Source organism: Passer domesticus, unplaced genomic scaffold (genome assembly GCF_036417665.1).
Source record: "Passer domesticus isolate bPasDom1 unplaced genomic scaffold, bPasDom1.hap1 HAP1_SCAFFOLD_63, whole genome shotgun sequence".
In the NCBI taxonomy this organism is placed as follows: Eukaryota; Metazoa; Chordata; class Aves; order Passeriformes; family Passeridae; genus Passer; species Passer domesticus.
Window position 1 is genome coordinate 412,137 of NW_026990166.1, and position 17,012 is coordinate 429,148.

The 17,012-nt window shown below is 45.2% G+C and overlaps 1 protein-coding gene and 1 long non-coding RNA gene across 2 annotated transcripts; one reads left to right on the forward strand and one right to left on the reverse strand.

Moving 5' to 3' along the window:
• Positions 1-978: 978 nt before the first annotated feature.
• On the forward strand, positions 979-8,953 carry LOC135293024 (uncharacterized). The gene is made up of 2 exons (XR_010355174.1): positions 979-6,204; positions 8,432-8,953. It is a non-coding gene; the product is annotated as an uncharacterized LOC135293024 (long non-coding RNA).
• A 517-nt stretch (positions 8,954-9,470) lies between these two features.
• On the reverse strand, positions 9,471-16,984 carry LOC135293017 (serine/threonine-protein kinase PAK 3-like). Its single transcript, XM_064407021.1, has 9 exons — positions 16,696-16,984; positions 15,677-15,740; positions 13,813-13,861; positions 12,554-12,666; positions 11,913-12,030; positions 11,171-11,270; positions 10,541-10,737; positions 9,827-9,964; positions 9,471-9,678 (listed from the first exon to the last, which is right to left on the reverse strand). Exons 1-9 carry the CDS (start codon positions 16,931-16,933, stop codon positions 9,589-9,591), a joined length of 1,107 nt encoding a protein of 368 aa, XP_064263091.1. The 5' UTR covers positions 16,934-16,984; the 3' UTR covers positions 9,471-9,588.
• Between the last annotated feature and the right edge of the window lie 28 nt (positions 16,985-17,012).

Here is a 17,012-nt window from a genome sequence, read left to right on the forward strand (position 1 = left end):
AACCTGCATCTTCAACTGCTGTCATAGTCTTTCTGATCACTGTGTTAAGGTAAGTCTTGTCTTGGGAGCAAATTAAAATGTCGTCCATGTAATGTAGAATTATAGCTTCAGGGAAGGCTTTCCTGATTGGAGATAGAATCCCAGCCACAAACATTTGACATAAAACAGGGGAAGTTTTCATTCCCTGTGGTAATATGATCTAATTATATCCTTTAAAGGGTTCTTGACAGTTGATGATTGGTTTTGAAAATGCTAATTTGGGAGTGCGGGATGGAGAGGGATGTTGAATAAGCAGACTTTGATATCAAGGATTGTGAGCTGCCAGTCCCTGGGAAGCATAGAAGGTGAGGAGAGGCCTGGTTGCAAGGGGCCCATGTCTTCTAAAACATCATTTACTTTCCAAAAGTCTTGTAATAACCTCCATCTGTCTTTGCCAGGTTTTTTATAAAAAGACAGGGGTCAGGGGCTAGTTGATGGTACGATGTGTCCTTTTAATAATTGTTGTCACACTAGGGCGTGGAGTGCTTCTAATTTGTCTTTTGGAAAGGCCCAATGATCCACCCACACAGGATCATACCCACAGGGAGGGATCATACCTTTTCCCACAGATGGACAACAGCCATATTGAGTGGTTTAGTTTTGATTTCTTTTTAATTCCCAAGGTTTCATTTTTCCAACATTGTAATACAGCATCTCTATTCAAATCATTATACTTACCTTGCTTAATTAAATATTTATTAATTTTTTCCCCCCCCATAATATCAGAATGGGACAAAAGCATAGTAAGAACAACAAGCAATTACAGAAATAGAGAATCTTCCCTGAGAATCTCTGAGAACCATGTTAAAACAATGGGAAGAACATCAACTTACTAAAGACCCACAGTTGAAGATTTTGCATTGCATGTTAGAATGGCCAAAGAAGAAATTAAAACAAGGTCTTCACTGGCCGAATCCACATCCTGGATGCTGGGTCTACCAGGATGTGGATTTGCAAAGTACTTTACAATTACGTCCAAAATAAATTAAATGCAGACTTGGATTGCAGCATGTGTGGAGGTCTGGTTTAAATATTGGAACATTGAAAAGGAAGTAGAAACAAATTCTCTCTGTAACGATCAATGATAAAGACACAACAAGGAAAACCAGTCAACCAAGGTGGGACCCATTAAATTTCCTCCCCGCTACTGCACCTCCTAACAAACCAGCTGCAATTGCAGCTGAGTCATTGGAGGCTTCAACGAGTCATGTAACTGAGAGGGCTGAAGAAGTTGAAAGTAGCAGTGGGACATCAGAAGAAACGTATAATCTACCATCCTCCTCCAGGCAAATTACAAATTCAGCCATGCAGGAAGTTCCTTCCAATCAAGAAGGTCCAGGCTTCTTCACTCAAAGGAGAACCCTGGCGGTACAAAAATGTTCTTTCTGCTCCAACAGTAAAGATAAAACAAAGGTGCCACCCCTCAGAGAGGTCCCAATGGGGGATGCACAAGGTGGAATAGGATATGGAAATGCACCCCTCACCTCTTCAGAAGTGAGGCATTTTAGAAAGGAAATGGAGATATCATTCAGTGACCCAGTAGGTTGGTCAGAACAATTTGACCAATTCTTAGGGCCTAGGATTTACCCTTGGGGAAAATGAAATTCAATAATGCAAACCCTTTTCTCTCCACAGGACAGAAAAGTTATTTAGACTTCAGGGATCAATATATGGGACAGAGAACATAATTTAGGACCAACTGGAGAGAAGAAATTACCATTAACAGATCCAGAATGGAACCCTAGCTCAGATGAGGGAAGAAAATGCATAGCAGAATACAGAACCCGAATTGTAAGGGGAATAAGAGGCAGTCCCCAGAGTTAATAACTTGAAGAAAGCCTTTGGTGATGAACAAGAAAAAGATGAGAGCCCAATTGACTGTATAACTCGCTTAAAGAATAACATCCAATTATATTCAGAAATAGATTTAGATAGTGAAGGAGGGAAGACAATGTTCTAGGTCCACTTTGTGTTACATTCTTGGCCTGACATCAAACGGAAATTAGAGAAATTAGATGCATGGCCAGAAAGAAGTTTAGATGAGTTATTAGCTGAAGCACAGTAAGTTTATGCCAGGTGAAATGAAGAGAAAATGAAGACTAAAGCTAAGATGATGGCTGCTGTCCAAATTCCTAAACCAATTAGGCAGGATGGGGAGAATATTCAATTAAAGAAACCTATTTGCTTTTATTGTAAGAAAGAAGACCATATGCAATCCTGCTGTTTTAAGACATTGAGGGACTTAAGAGATTCTCCAAGTGGAGAATCAACCCTCAGAGAACTGAGGGGGTCAGGGGCTCTTCTTCTTGGGGCACAAAAACCATCTTCAAGAGCCCTTGATAAAATCAAGGATAGGACCCCTAGAACAATGAATGGAATTTTTAGTAGACACAGGAGCAGAGAGATCTTGTGTAATTGAAAAACCAAATGGATGTGCCATAAGCAAAGACACTTTCAATATCTGTGCTGCTAAAGGGGAATCCTTCCCCATTCCCATCATTATGAATGTCACCATAAAGGGTAATGGACTAACCAGAAAAGGGAGATTTGTTTTTCTACCTCCAGCATGTAACAACTTAATTGGTCAGGAATTCCAGATACCTTTGAAAGCTGGAGTTCCACAAGAAGGAAGGATGAAGGTCAAATTGGTTACTTTATCCACACAAGATGAACAACTGATTAATCCTACAGTGTAGGCCCAACCAGGTCGCTGGGATAAAATGAACATTACACCCATTGTAATGAATCTCCTTCCAGACATTAAACCAGCAAAAGTACCCCAGCACCCCCTTACAAAGACCAAAAGGTATGGGCTAAAACCCATAATAACTGAACTGTGACATGATAATATACTAGAGCCATGTACTTCCACATACAACACCCCATTCTTGCTATTAAAAAGCCTGACAATAGTTACAGGCTAGTTCAAGACCTACGTGAAGTAAATAAAAGAGTGCAAGCTGTGTGCCCGTTAGTACGAAACCCTTACACCTTGTTAAGTTATCACCTACACACTCTTGGTTCTCAGTAACTGACCTGAAGGATGCATTTTGGTCATGCCCTGTAGATTCTCCTTCTAGACACCTGTTTGCCTTCACCTGGGAAGATCCAGACACTGGAAGGAAACAGCAGCTGACCAGGACCTGGCTACCCCAAGGGTACACGGAGTTGCCCACACTCTTCGGTCAGGCCTTGGAGAGCCTGTTCATTTCCTTTTCTCCACCCTCAGGAATACAAGTAACACAGTATGTAGATGACATAGTACTCTCCAGAGAGCAAGAACCCACTGTAAAATTAGGCACCATTCAATTACTGAACCATCTAGGAGAGAATGGACTAAGAGTATCTAAATCCAAACTACAATTTGTTAAACCGAAGTAAAATATTTCGCACATGTAATTGGTCATGGTACCGAAAATTGAGTACTGAAAGGATAGAAGGAATTTTAAATTTACAACCTCCACAAAAAAAGAGCGAGGTTAGACAATTATTAGGCTTAAGGAGGTATTGTAGAATATGGATTGATGAATACACACAAAGTATCACAATTTTATATGAAAAATTAACTACATCAGAACCTATTAATTGGACCCAAGAGGATAATAAGAACTTAGAAAATTTAAAGCAAAAGATGATTCAGACCCCAGTTCTCTTTCTTCCTTCACTAGAAGAAGATTTTCACCTATATATTAAACCTATATAGGAATTACTTACGGGGTCTTGGCCCAAGAGTGGTCAGGATTTCATAAACCTGTAGCCTACTTGTCCATATTGTTGGTCCCTCTGTCCCAAGGATGGCAAACATGCATCCAATCAATCGCTGCAGCAGCCATCCTAGTAACAGCCAGCCAAAAACTTACATTTGAGAGAAATCTGATAGAATACATACCACACTCCATCCAAACCATTCTTAAACAACGAGCAGCCGAATGGCTAACAGACTCTCATATAATACAATATGGGAGCACCCTCATCCATTCCACAAATGTAACCCTGAAAACAATTACCCACACCAATCCCGCACAGTTCCTATGTGGAATTCCCCAAAAACAAGATCTCATGCACAACTGCATAGTTTTTATAAACCTGCAAACAAAAATTCAAGAAGACCTCCTAGAGAGCCCATTAGCTGAAGGAGAAATCCTGTTCATCGACGGATCATCAAGAGTAGTAAATGGAAAGAGGTGCTCTGGATACTCCATCAGAGATGGAAAACAACTGTACATGTTAGAAAAGGAAAACTACCACCTTCCTGGTCTGCCCAGGTATGTGAATTAGATGCTTTGGAAAAAGCATTGCACAGACTAAACTATTGGAACCATTTATACAGACTCTAAATATGCATATGGAGTAGTCCACACATTCGGGAAAAGCTGGGCTGAAAGAGGGTTTCTCACATCTAAGGGCAAAGACATTTTACACAAAGAACTTATATTAAAAATTAGAGGCACTTAAGTTACCGAAAGAAATTGCAATGGTACGTTCTCCAGGTCATCAAAAGGGAACTCTGGAGAAACTAGAGGAAGCATCCTAGCAGACCATGCTGCAAAGGAGGCTGCTTTTGAGGGGGAAGTAAAGGTATACAGATTTTATCCAAGAGACACACACCCGAGAGTACACTGGACAACACTCTTCCCATCCCTATTTTTAAAGACAGTGAAAAACAGAAACTCATATCACTAGGTGGAAAGGAAGATTCTGAGGGACGGTGGCATCCTCCTGATGGCCACCAAATGTTAAATAAAGAGCTCACTCGAGAAATTTTACAGAACTTCCACCAAGCCACGCACTGGGGATCTAAAGCTTTAGCAGGTCACTTTCTTCAAAATTTTGGATGTCAGGGAATTGATGAATTAGCTAACCAAATTACCATAGGTTGTATAATTTTCCAAAAAGTCAATAGAAAATTAATGAGGAGAACGAGACCTGGAAGAATTGAAATTGCAATTAGACCCTTCCAAAGTATGCAATTTGATTTCACAGAAATGCCCCATGTCCAAAGATGGAAGTATTTCTTAGTGATTGTAGATCACCTTACCAATGGGGTTGAAGCATTTCCAACTGTTAATGCCACTGCTCAAACAATAAGTAAGGTAATCCTAGAATAGATAGTCCCAAGATATGGAATTATAAATAACATTGATTCAGACCAAGGTACCCATTTTACATCATTAGTATTGCAACAATTGGCTCAATAATTTGGAATAACTTGGAAATTACATACCCCTGGCACCCTCAAAGTTCGGGAAGGGTAGAACGCATGAATCAGACTATTAGAACAACCCAGACCAAACTGATGTTAGAAATGAAGTGGACTTGGATAAAGTGCCTACCCCTTGCCCTTCTCAGAATCCAGAGCTAACCCAGAGCTGACTAAGGCTGTTCCCCATGTGAAATGTTATATAGGCTTCCCTATTTAGCCACCCCGCATCAAGTAACTGCCAAAGAGTGAGGAAATAGAAATGTGCAAAGGTATATTCAAATGATTGCCCAGAATCTAAAAGACTTAAAGCAGAGAGGTCGTGTACCCCAGAACATTCCTTTAGACTTCTATTTACATAAGATATGCCCCGGAGAGTAGGTACTTATTAAATGCTGGAAGGAACAATCCCTGACTCCATCAGGGGAAGGTCCTTTCCAAGTTCAACTGACCACAGAGACAGCCATCTGAGCACAGGAAAAAGGGTGCACTTCCGTCAGCCGAGTAAAAGGTCCAGTAACACCACCACAAGATAACGAGAAACCTCCATGAACTACTCTCTACAACAGTCCTCCCCGTGTTATCCCTGAAATTATTATATCAATTGTTATTCTCTCACTGTTTTACAGCAGAGAATCTAATGGTTATTGTACTTACTATTTAACAAGTTATTACGAATTTTTAATTCCATTTCTCCACCAGTGAAGAGTATCATTTCCCTGAGAAATTACTTTCCAATAACTATATCTTTTTTTTTTTTTTTTTTTTTAAATTTCCTTGGGAGAAACAACATGAATAGAACCAAGGCCAGTTCCAGGTAGGACTTTCCTGCATCCAGGTACACTCCCATGACAACCAAGGGGTCTGAACCCAGTCGAAAAACCAGAGAGCTTGAAAGGTCTGCACCACCTATCAGAGAGTTCCACGGCACTTCAATCTTCCCATTGACCCTTAGGGAATGGAAGGTGCGCCCTACTCCTCATACTCTCCCTCTGGATCCTGTAGATCCCCCTTGTCAGAGCCTGCGTCTGCTGCCACCAATGCTAACATACAGTGTACCTGACCAAAGGAAACTCCTACCTCATAAAACACTCATTCCAGGCACATACTTATGTAAATCCCTTTTGTTATAATATGATGACACTGAGTAGATACTGACAATCAGGCAAAAAACAGTGGATTGGTAGAAATATTGGAAATGCAAACCAGAAAAGGAATGGAGAGTGCCCTGATCAAGAGATTTGGCTATATGTCAAATTTAATTATATAACGAAAAAGAAGGATTTGTTAAAAAGGAAAACTTATGATGTTGATTTGATTCGAGAAATTGTAATAACTGAAAGGGGGAAACAAAAGGGGGACAATCCATTAGCTACCGATAAAAACTTATTTATTGTTTTAGCAGAACAAATTAGTAAAAATCAAAATATAACCAATTGTTGGGTTTGTGGAGGCACCTTCAAATCAGAAGCCTGGCCTCAGCAAGGAGTCAGTACTGGACCCCTCAAATGACTTAAACTAAATTATTTCCCCTCCCAAACTCCAAGAGATCAAGACAATTGGCTATTGAGGGACACAGTTCTTGGAGAAGAATGTATCTGGAGAAAAGGAAAAAGATACACTGAGGAAGTTGTAGAAACTACCTGTAAAAGATATTTACTAACTGAGGATCACAAGACGTGGTGGATACTGAACAAACCAGATACCTTTTGGTCAAAGAAGAAAATCAGAAACAAGAACTGCATATTACATCCCAATGAACAACTTTATTAGTGCTGGGACCTTAAAAGTCAGCCTTATTCAGTATTACCCCAAGTTTCTAAGCATTGGACCTCCACTTTTATCACTCCTTCACATTTTTGGGAGGCCCCCCACGGTTTATACTGGAATTGTGGGCAAAGAGCATATTCTAAACTCCCTTCTCACTGGTGTGGCAATTGTACCTTAGGAGCAATACGACCTAGCCCCTTTCTACTATCAGAAGCAGCTGGAAACCAGCTCGGAGTTCCCCTAGATGATAAATTAAAGAGACAAAAAAGATATGAAATAGGGGGAATGCAACAATGGGGTGAGGAAGAGTGGGCCACCAGAGAGAATTTTAGAAACTTACGGACCTGCCACTTGGGCTCAGGATGGGAGCTGGGGCTATCAAACTCCCATTTACATGCTAAATCGCATTATTGGACTATAAGCCCTGATTCACGTCATATCTAATCAGGCCAAGAGTGCAATTGATTTTTTCAACGCCCAACAGAAGCAAATGAAAACAGCTGTATATCAAAACTCTTTAGCCCTAGATTATTTATTAGCCAAAGAGGGTGGAATATGCGGCAATTTCAACACATCAGACTGTTGTCTGCATATTGATGACCATGGTGAAACTATTACTAAAATTACCCAAAACATCAGAAAGCTTACACATGTTCCAGTCCGGTTTTCCCTCACTACACCTGAATAGTGGAAAAACATGTTCTCTGGGGAGTGGTGGAAGAAAGCCTTAATTATTTTTGGAGTTTCCTTAGTTAGCCTTCTCTTTCTCCCCTGCTTAATCCCATGTTTCATTCATCTAATTACCTCAGTAGTACAAAGCATGTTCGCTAGTCAAAATCTTCAAACGAGCCAACATTCTATGCCTACTGTCAAGAAAATCATAAATCTCAATCCAATCAAAAGCGATAGGAAAACGGGTAAAAAGGCCCAGCAAGTTTAGATTAATTTTAAACAATTAAACACTATCAACAAAGAACTTTTACATTTATGTAAATGCAAAAGCCAACGACTAACATAAGAGAAAGAGGGAGGAACTGTCATTTATAAAATCCCTTACATGGCTTTTGCATTTGTGACTGGTTTATATTTGTAACTGTTAATTAGCTTTTGCATTTATAATTGTTTAAAGTTACTAGTTTGAACAAATAAAAGTGTTCAAATTAATGAAGTAAATAATATAAAATCATTATCAAGTTATACTAGCTATTCAGTAGATCCCAACTGAATGTTTAACAGTCCTGTTAAAATAGGTAGCAAAATAAGAACTATATTATTTTTATAATCCTTTGTTCTTAACCTAATTACATTATTTGTAAATTTATTTATCTCTTTTTAGTAGCCTTATACTTTCAAAGGTCCCAGTGCAGTTTCCTCTCACCAACAACATGCAGCATTTTACAGACAATTTCTAACCCACTCCAGGTTGAACTGGTAACTTGATGCCACAGCAATGGTGCATACTAATGAGAGAGCTTCCCATCAAAAACCTCAGAGATATCATCCCACCCCAGTGACAGCACACTCTGGGAAAGAAGATCTTACCCCATCATCTACTAGCACCAATCACCTGAGACTGTGGGGGCGGAACTGCAAGTACAGACTGAGGGGATCGAGAACATCAAAGGGGCAGCCTGGCCTGAAGAGCTGTCTTTGCTGTCTTTTACTGTTCCTGGGACTGTGACTTAGCTACAGCAGGGGACCCCACACTGCAGATTTTGGTCAATATCTCTTTTTAGAGACCTTTTTCCAGATTTGAGGGCAGACTAAGTGCATTCACTGCAATGCCCTCGGGTTCTTGCCTTGGGGCCAAACGCCAGTTCAGCTAGAGATTTCCTCAATCCTTGGGCTTGGGACTTTATCCTTTTTTCTTTCTTTCCTTTCTTCTTTTTCCTTACCTCCCTTTTTGTTTTTCCTCTTTAAATAAACACCCTATTTTTGTTCAAATCGCCAAAGCTGTATCTTTTTACCACATTCAGCAAATTTTCAGACTTCATGCCAGCTCCTCGGAGCAAAGCATGAAATTACTCCACCAAGGCAAGTATGTGTAGTACTCCCTTGTGTTGGCATCAGTTCCCGTGGCAGAACTTGTCTTCCCACTGGACACTCACATGCACCTGAGCCTGTGGAGAAGCCCGGCTCCCTCCCCCTCTGTCCACAGCAACACAGACACTCCCAACCTTTCCCAAGAGCTGCAACACAACCACAGGCACAGCAGCATCCCCAGCAGTGACACCACTGCTCTGCTCCATTCTGCCCTGCCCTGCTCCTCTAGTCACAGCTGCAAGCCTGTATCTCCACAAGAGGCTGTGGCCTGGAGGCGAGGAAGGAAAAGGATCTTCGCTCACAAACCGTGCCACAAACCCCATCCATGGGTCTTCCCACATAGAAGAAACACCTGACCATTCAGAAGCAAATTTAGAGCTTATTCACAGGGTGAGAACAAAAGGAAGCTTCCAACACGAAGGGTTTATTTATTTATTATAGTATTTATTCTGACTATCACTCATAACAAACTACAAACTACAAGCTATAAACTACAAACTACAAACTACAAACAACAACAAAGGCCTCCTCCAGGGCTAGAATCTCCTGTCAGCCATGAACTGCTGCGTGGCCATGATCAGAGGCGTCAGGGTGGAGACTGGCTTGGCTGATGTTACAAACGGATGCTGCCCAAAGAGAAAAAGAAGCAATGAACTTCTACTTTCCCCACAGCCTGAAGCAGGCTTTCTCTGGCTACCAGAAAGATACAGAAAGGAGGGCATTCTGTGCACCTCTCTCTCCACATCCAGGACCTGCAGCCGCTTTGCCTTTTACCTGCAGAAGTTCCTGGGCAGACCAGCGCCTGTCCTCGTCCCTCTCCAGGCAGCAGTGCAGAAAGTCTCGCAGCCACGCCGACTGTTGCCTGGGCTTCTGTAGCTTCGGGGGGGCCCTGGTGCTTATCAGCTGTTGAACCTAGAGAAGAAGGAAATGCCACACTCTACCTGTCTCCTTTGCACCCCAAACTGCTCACACAGACCCCACTGGACAAGCTCCACTCTCCAGTGGCACTTTACTCCCTGCCACAGGGTGGCAGATACCTTTCCTACCCCTACTAAAACTACCCGAAGCCAGAGGCAGCCATAGCCAGTCCAGTAGGCAAAGGCTCTTGCCTTGACCCCTGATTTCACTGGATGATGGAAGTAGCAGCAACTCCATCAGCAAAAGCACACTTTGCTTCACACAGCCTCTACAAGTGATATGGAAGACTGACTTTTGTCCAACTCTTCTATTTCCAAGGATTATTCCATAAAATGCAGCTCAGCACTGCTCACTGCTCCCTTAGGCAAAGCTTCTGCCAAGCAAAAGGCATCCTGATTTTTAGGTCCTGTTCATGCACAAAAATGGCAAGGGGATGATCTGGCCAAGAAGCACGAGAGACTGTGCAGCCTGGAACCTATCATTTTCAGTTGTTGGCAAGCTTCCCAGGCAGAAGAATGGGAGCAGATTTTGTTAGGGTGACAGCAGTGTCTGAGAGCAGCTGCAGCGTACCGTGCGGGAGGTTTTCATCAGGTACGGAGGCGCTCCTTCCACCATCTCGATCCCCACGATGCCAAAGGACCAGATGTCCACTTTGGGGCCGTAGGGCTTCCTGGTGAAAATTTCTGGCGCCATCCAGTAAGTAGTCCCAACAGCTGATCTCCGTTTGTTCTGCTCAGCAGTAAGCTGAGCAGCAAGGCCAAAATCAGCTGAGGAGGAAAAACCACTCTGATCAAGCCAGCGTGACTTAGGAAAGCAAACAAAAGAAATCCCCACTGTACCAATGTCCAAGAAGGCAGTGTGGAACCCAGCTGTAAAGGGGCCATGCTGCCATTCCTCGAGCCTGCAGCCAAGGAAATACGGAATTGGCCACTTAGCAAAACCCCCCAGTTTCAGGCAGTGGATTTTAGTCCCCTGAAGCTATTAGACTGTAACTGCCTTGCTTGGGAAGGGACACACACAACCCAAAGCCACCCCTGACCCCTTTTTCCCAGCAGCACTTCCCTGCACCTTGTGGCTGTGCTCTGTGCTTGCAGCAGGGCAGCCTGCACTGCCACAGGTCCCACTGCAGGGAACTGGAGCCACCCAAAGGCAGCCCCACACCGCAGCCTGCCACGGCTGAGCCTGGCCAGCAACACCCACCCAACTTGACTGATCCATCCAAGCCCAGGAGAATGTTGTGGCTTTTGATATCTCGGTGGATCACTTGCTTGGAGTGAAGGAAATCCAGGCCTTGCAGGCACTGAGAGAGGAAAAAGAAACACAAGCCTAAGTGGACTTCATCCCACAGGCAGCAAAGTGGCACATCTGCAACACTGACTTCCTGGGGGATGGTGAGCCATGGCAGGACAGGCTGCTGGCAAGGGCAGGAGCCTGCTGCTCCACCACGAGAACAGCAGTGCCTTTCTAAGTGAGGGTGTGTTTGCTTCTGAAAGAGAAAGGGCAATTGTTCCTCTGGCCAGTGCCCTGCAAACACAGACCGAAGGAGCCCTGCTGCAGTGGCTGTGCTCTCTCCAGCCAGACAGCAGTGGATGCTTTTGCAAACACCACTTTGGGTGCAAGGCTCTCCTTTGAGGCTGAGCTCTGGGAGAGTCCTGTGAGTATCTCTTTGTCTTTGCCCCTTGCTTCACTTTGCACCACCAGTGCCTTTGCCCTTACAGGGAAGGAATGCAGCACACACAGGCTCCAGGCAAGTGTTTAGAGAGGCAAAGACAAACACACTAGAAGAAGGGCAGGGACACTGGCAGGCACTTCTGATGCTCTTGCTACTGCCAAGGACATAAGAGAAAGGCTTGGAAGATGAAATCTCTCCTCTCCTTATCACCCATTTGGAAGGACCATCCCGACCAAGCCATGGGAAGGAAGCACAAGTGCCATCCCTTACCTCCCGAGAGACAGCTGCTATCTCTTCTTCTGCCATGCGAGTCTCCCTGATGACATCGTGTAAAGAACCTCCGTCCATGTATTCCATCACCAGCCAGAGTTCCTCATCCACCAGGTAGCTGAAAGGAGGAAACAACAGCCTGGAGATGAACGCACGCACTTACACAACCTGATGGATTCTTGTTTCTGTGTCTCTCTCAGAGGAAGACAGGAGGAAGTGAGTAGTCATTCACTACGCTCTGCAGGACTTGAACTCTGTGCAGTTTAAAAGACTGCTCGGTATCCACACCAACGCAACAGGCCAAGGGAAATACAATAGACAGTGCTTTGTCAGCACTTCAGACCCAGGGGAAAAATCAAACCCCAAACACAACAAAACAATGTGGAGAGAGGACAGGAACTTGGAGGCTGTTGACTCAGTAAGACAGGGCCCAGTCCTGTCTTTGAAAGCACCCTTCAAGCAAGGTATGCCAGGAAAGATGAAAGCAGCCCCAATGCAATCTTTTCCCAAGATGCTGTAGATCAGCCCAGAAACAGGAATTAACAGCTCCATCCTCTTTTGTCAGTGCCCAAAAGAGTGGTTGCACCTCTGGCTTGCAGGATGTGAATGACCTTTCATGGCAGAACAGCAGAACCACTCACCTGTCTACATAGTTCACAAGGTTGGCATTCTTACTGCCACGCATGACCTGGATTTCATTCAGGCACAGCTCGCTGCTGCTCTCTTGCAGGAGACTAATTTTCTTGATGGCCACCTAAAAAAACATGGAAAGCCATGAACCAAAGAAGTCTGTGGCACAGGAGCTCAAGGGGATGATGGAGACAGTGATTACGGGATGACAGCAGCCCCAGCTGGGCTGGGCCAAACTGCCTTGTGACTGGACATCAGACCCCGTGCTTGGGCACCTCCCAGGACAGAGTGACAGATATCCTTTGCCTTGTAAACCTGGGAGAAACACAGTCTAAGCTCTCCACGTCAAAGCTCTAACAACACTCACTGTGCCCACAGTCTTCCCCAGGGCCTTCCTTTATCATTCCCATTGACATTGACACACCTCTTGCAAGAAGGAATCGATTCTGTGCCAGTAAAAATGGAGCAAAACTGCTGGGAAACCTTGGGCACTTCTAGGGGCTTGATCATTACTCCAGCAACCACTGGCATTCTCCATTGCACAACTAGAAAGCAAACCCTTACAGACATGACAGATAAAATTGTGTCCTAAAAACATCTTGAGGGTTATTCCCCCTAAGAAATACAACCCTACATATTTCACAGAAAAAATGCCGTGATGATGAAAACATCATTAAGGACACCTCCAAAATAGACAATCCAAGCAATTCCTCACTTCAGGAATTTGCATATTATTCCACTAAAATACTTTACTTCACACCACTGATATTTGCAATTACTGCCTGACTGTAAAAAGAAATAAGCCATGCCTCGATCCTCTAGGGATGTACACCAGGCTCTGAGCAGGACTCAGGCCCTTGAGACACTCCTTGCAGACCTTTCTCTCTCTCTAAGCACAGATCCCAAGGGCAGCACTGCAGGTGGCTGCAGAACTACCAGCACGATTCCCATGTATTGGCTAACAGCCAGAAATGAGAATTCAGGAACGCTGCAGCCCCAAAGAGCAGTGCCATGCTCTGAGACACCACCTGGGCACATAGACCCAGCCCTGTGTCCTCCTCTGAAAGACACCGCTTGGCCTCCTTGCATCCCCTGGGGCAGCTGAGAAGGACAAAACCTGTCCCCACTGTATTTGGCAGGCAGACGCTGCTCTGCACTCCATCTGCCTTTGCAGCAAAGCTCTGCTGGCGAGCCAAAGCTCAGCCACAGCTCACAGCAGAGGGGAGGGCACTCGAGAGCTGCAGAAGCTGCGGCGCTGCTTGAGGCTTACCTCTTCTCCTGTGGCAGTCTCCACTGCCATGCACACAGTGCCGAAACCCCTAGAAACAAAACAGCAGCAGAGAAAGAAGAAGTCCTTTAGTCCCTGCAAGTGCAAAACACTGCAGCCCAACGGGAACAAAGTCCTGGGGAAAACAGTAAATGGAACACCACAGATTCTTCTCTGGGTTTTTTCTCCCTTTTCTCTTTCTCTAGCTGTGCATGTGTCGGATTTTTCCAGGAATTTGCTGGTTGGGTGTTCTTACACCTCTCCTTGGAGTCTGTCTGCCAAACTCAAACAGACACAGATCCCTTCTCCAGCTTGCAAGGAAAGTAGTGTCCAGCCACAGCCAGAGCAGGCAAAGGCTTCCCTTGCTGCATACACAAATGGAGAAGTCCTCAAAACACAGGATCCTTAGGCAGCTGTGTTCTGGGTCCAGAGCCATTGGCAGCTGCTTCTCTTCCGTGCACCAGACACTGGAAGGACTCCACTTTTCTGGCGACTTCTTGTACATTTGGCTTCTGTTCTAGGGTGACGTTATGATGCTTGTTTCCCCAGTCACCTGTTCTGTTTATGCTGGATGTTATATTCTGTGCCTCCAAGACTGGATCAGACTATAGGGGCCGGGAGAAGAGGGAGCACAGAGTTTTGTTATCAGCTGCACTCTCCCCCGCAGTCTGCTGGAACACAGAACTCCAGTGTTGTTGTCTGGGCACAGATGGGGCCACACACCACACTCCTTTTGCTTTTTAGTTAGTTTAGCTAGCTAAGGCAGTCTGAGTTTTCCCTTTACTGTTTTTCTTTCCCTTTTCTTGGAGTCATTCGAACCTGCTCCAGACTGGGACCTGGCAAAACACCGAGAGTTCACACTTTGTAGCCCACCAGGGCCTACTCTGCAGCCTTTCCCAGCACTGGAGAATGACAACCCCCAGGAGAGACTTTCTGAACTTGCCATCTCTTCAGAGCAGCAAATGAGTTTTGTCATCCATGATTGTTCATTTTGTGTGCTGGGGAGTGATTTCTCTGTTAAATAAACAATTTCTTTCCACTTCTCTCCAAGGAAATTGTTCCCAAACCGGCTGGGGGCAGTGGCTGTGTGGGTTTGCTTTTGGGAGGGGCCCTTTCTGGAGGTTTCCTCCAAAATTCACCCTAAACCAGAACACCTTGTACAGAGAAAATGCTGCAAATCAATCCCATCTACAGTCAGCAGAGCTGGCTTTCAAAGGGAACAGCTTGGTGGATTCTTTGCAGCAAAGGCCTAAAGCCCACAGGATCCACGAGGGGTCTGCCATCAGGCAGATGATGCCTTTTCCTCTGGAGTGCATTGCCAATGGGCATGCCCCTGAATCTTTGCCTTCTGCAACCTTAGCCAAAATAGAGAGCAGCTCCTTTCATTTCTGCTTTTGGCTTCTAGACTTGGTGGTGGTCATCCTGACCACTGAATTTTATTTGCAGCAAAATATTGGAAAGAAATGTTACTGAGAGCTGTTTCCTGACAGCTGTCAGCTGCTAACTTGACCTTTGAGGCAATGAAGTTTCTCCTCCTTTCATTCCCACGTACTCTGTATTCTTTTATGACATGCCAAAATTATTTCTCCTACAAAAAGTGGCAAACAGGTGCGAACACACTTGAGGGACAGGAGGTCTGCCAGGTGCTGCTCTTTGCCACAGATAAGACATTGCCAGCATTCAGGTGTCTCTGCTGTGCCTTCACAACACAGCTATAAATGCTGGCCAGCACTGAGAGATCACCTGGCATCACCTTAATGCAGTGTCTGAACAGCTTTGGAGCTTGCCTGATGTCACTCTGGGGAGATGGGACACCAGCAAAACACACTGCCCCTCCCTTTGAAGAAGGAACTGTGGCTGCACTCACCCTTTGCCAATAGTCTCCAGTTCTGTGTATTTAGCCTCAGGATCTCCCTCGCTCACCAGCATCTCTGTAAAAATCCCAAGGAAAGATGCTCACTTCAAAAGAGATCCCCCCCTGCAGCAGGTCACAAAGGCAGCCCCACTCTCCGGGACACTGGGCCCTTTCAACTCAGTCAGTCGGGAAACAACAACACCACCACACCAGCACCACCTCAAAAACAGCAGCAGCAAGACAAGCAGCCCTGCAGCACAGATGGCCTGCACAAAACTAAAAGTCTGAAGTAAAATCTAAGCACACAGAGCAACAGTCAGAGGAGACAGGGATCAGAAAACTCTAACCAAGAGAAGTGGTTGTTGTCTATAAACATTAAGGGCAGCAGGAAAAACAAAGCCTTCCTGTTCTTGGCAATGAACACTCTGCAACATTCAACACAAGCTTTCATCCTTGCAAACATCAAAGGCATCTTGGGTTCTGGAATCAATTTTTGTCATCAGCTGCCTTCTCCAGAACAGGAAGAATATTTGCAAAGTGCTTCCAGCAGAGCCCAGATCTCCAGCTTTAAGAAGGGCTTTGCCTAAACAATGCCCTTCAGCCTTTCAGGAGCAGCAGCTCATCTTATGAGCTACTGTGATGGCCTTAGGAATGAAGTCCCTCAGCCTTTAGGACAGGCTGAGTGCTGAAGATGACCTTGGCCGTGCCCACAGCAGCTGGGCCCCGCAGGAGCTCCTTGAGGCTTACTCATTCACGAGGTCACAGCCTCCTGCTCAGCCAGAAACAATCTCTGCCTGGCCTTTTGCCCACAGGGAAGCTCAGGCAAAGCCAAACCAGGCCGAGCTGCTCTCAGAGGCAGGAGCAACACCCCGCTGATCCCTCACCACCTCAGAGCACAACAACAGGGCCTGTGTGGAGGAGGCCTCAGGACCTGCCACTCAGCTGAGGAGGAGCAGGAGGTGGGACAGCTCACGCCGACACACGCGCACACAAGGCACTGCTCCGGCACACAAGGATCACAAAGGACCTACTCAGCATGGCCAGACACTTGTCCTCTGTCCTCTCTCGCTGCTGCTCTCTGCTGCCAGACGAGCTGGTCGTGCTCCAGGTGCACGAGCTGCTCGTGCTTGAGCTTCCAGCCTGGGCACTGGAGCCTTCTCCCGAGCCTTCAGCTGCAGCTCGTGCAGGTGCCAGGACAGAGGAGATGGAGCTCTGGGACAAGAAATGAATTTGGGTTACAAATGTGCCTGGCAGAGATGCCCCTCCCATCTTATTTCAAATGCAAGCCCCTAGGAAGATGCTGCTGGCCACACCCAGGGCTCTTCACCTCTCAGCCTGTGCAGCCCGC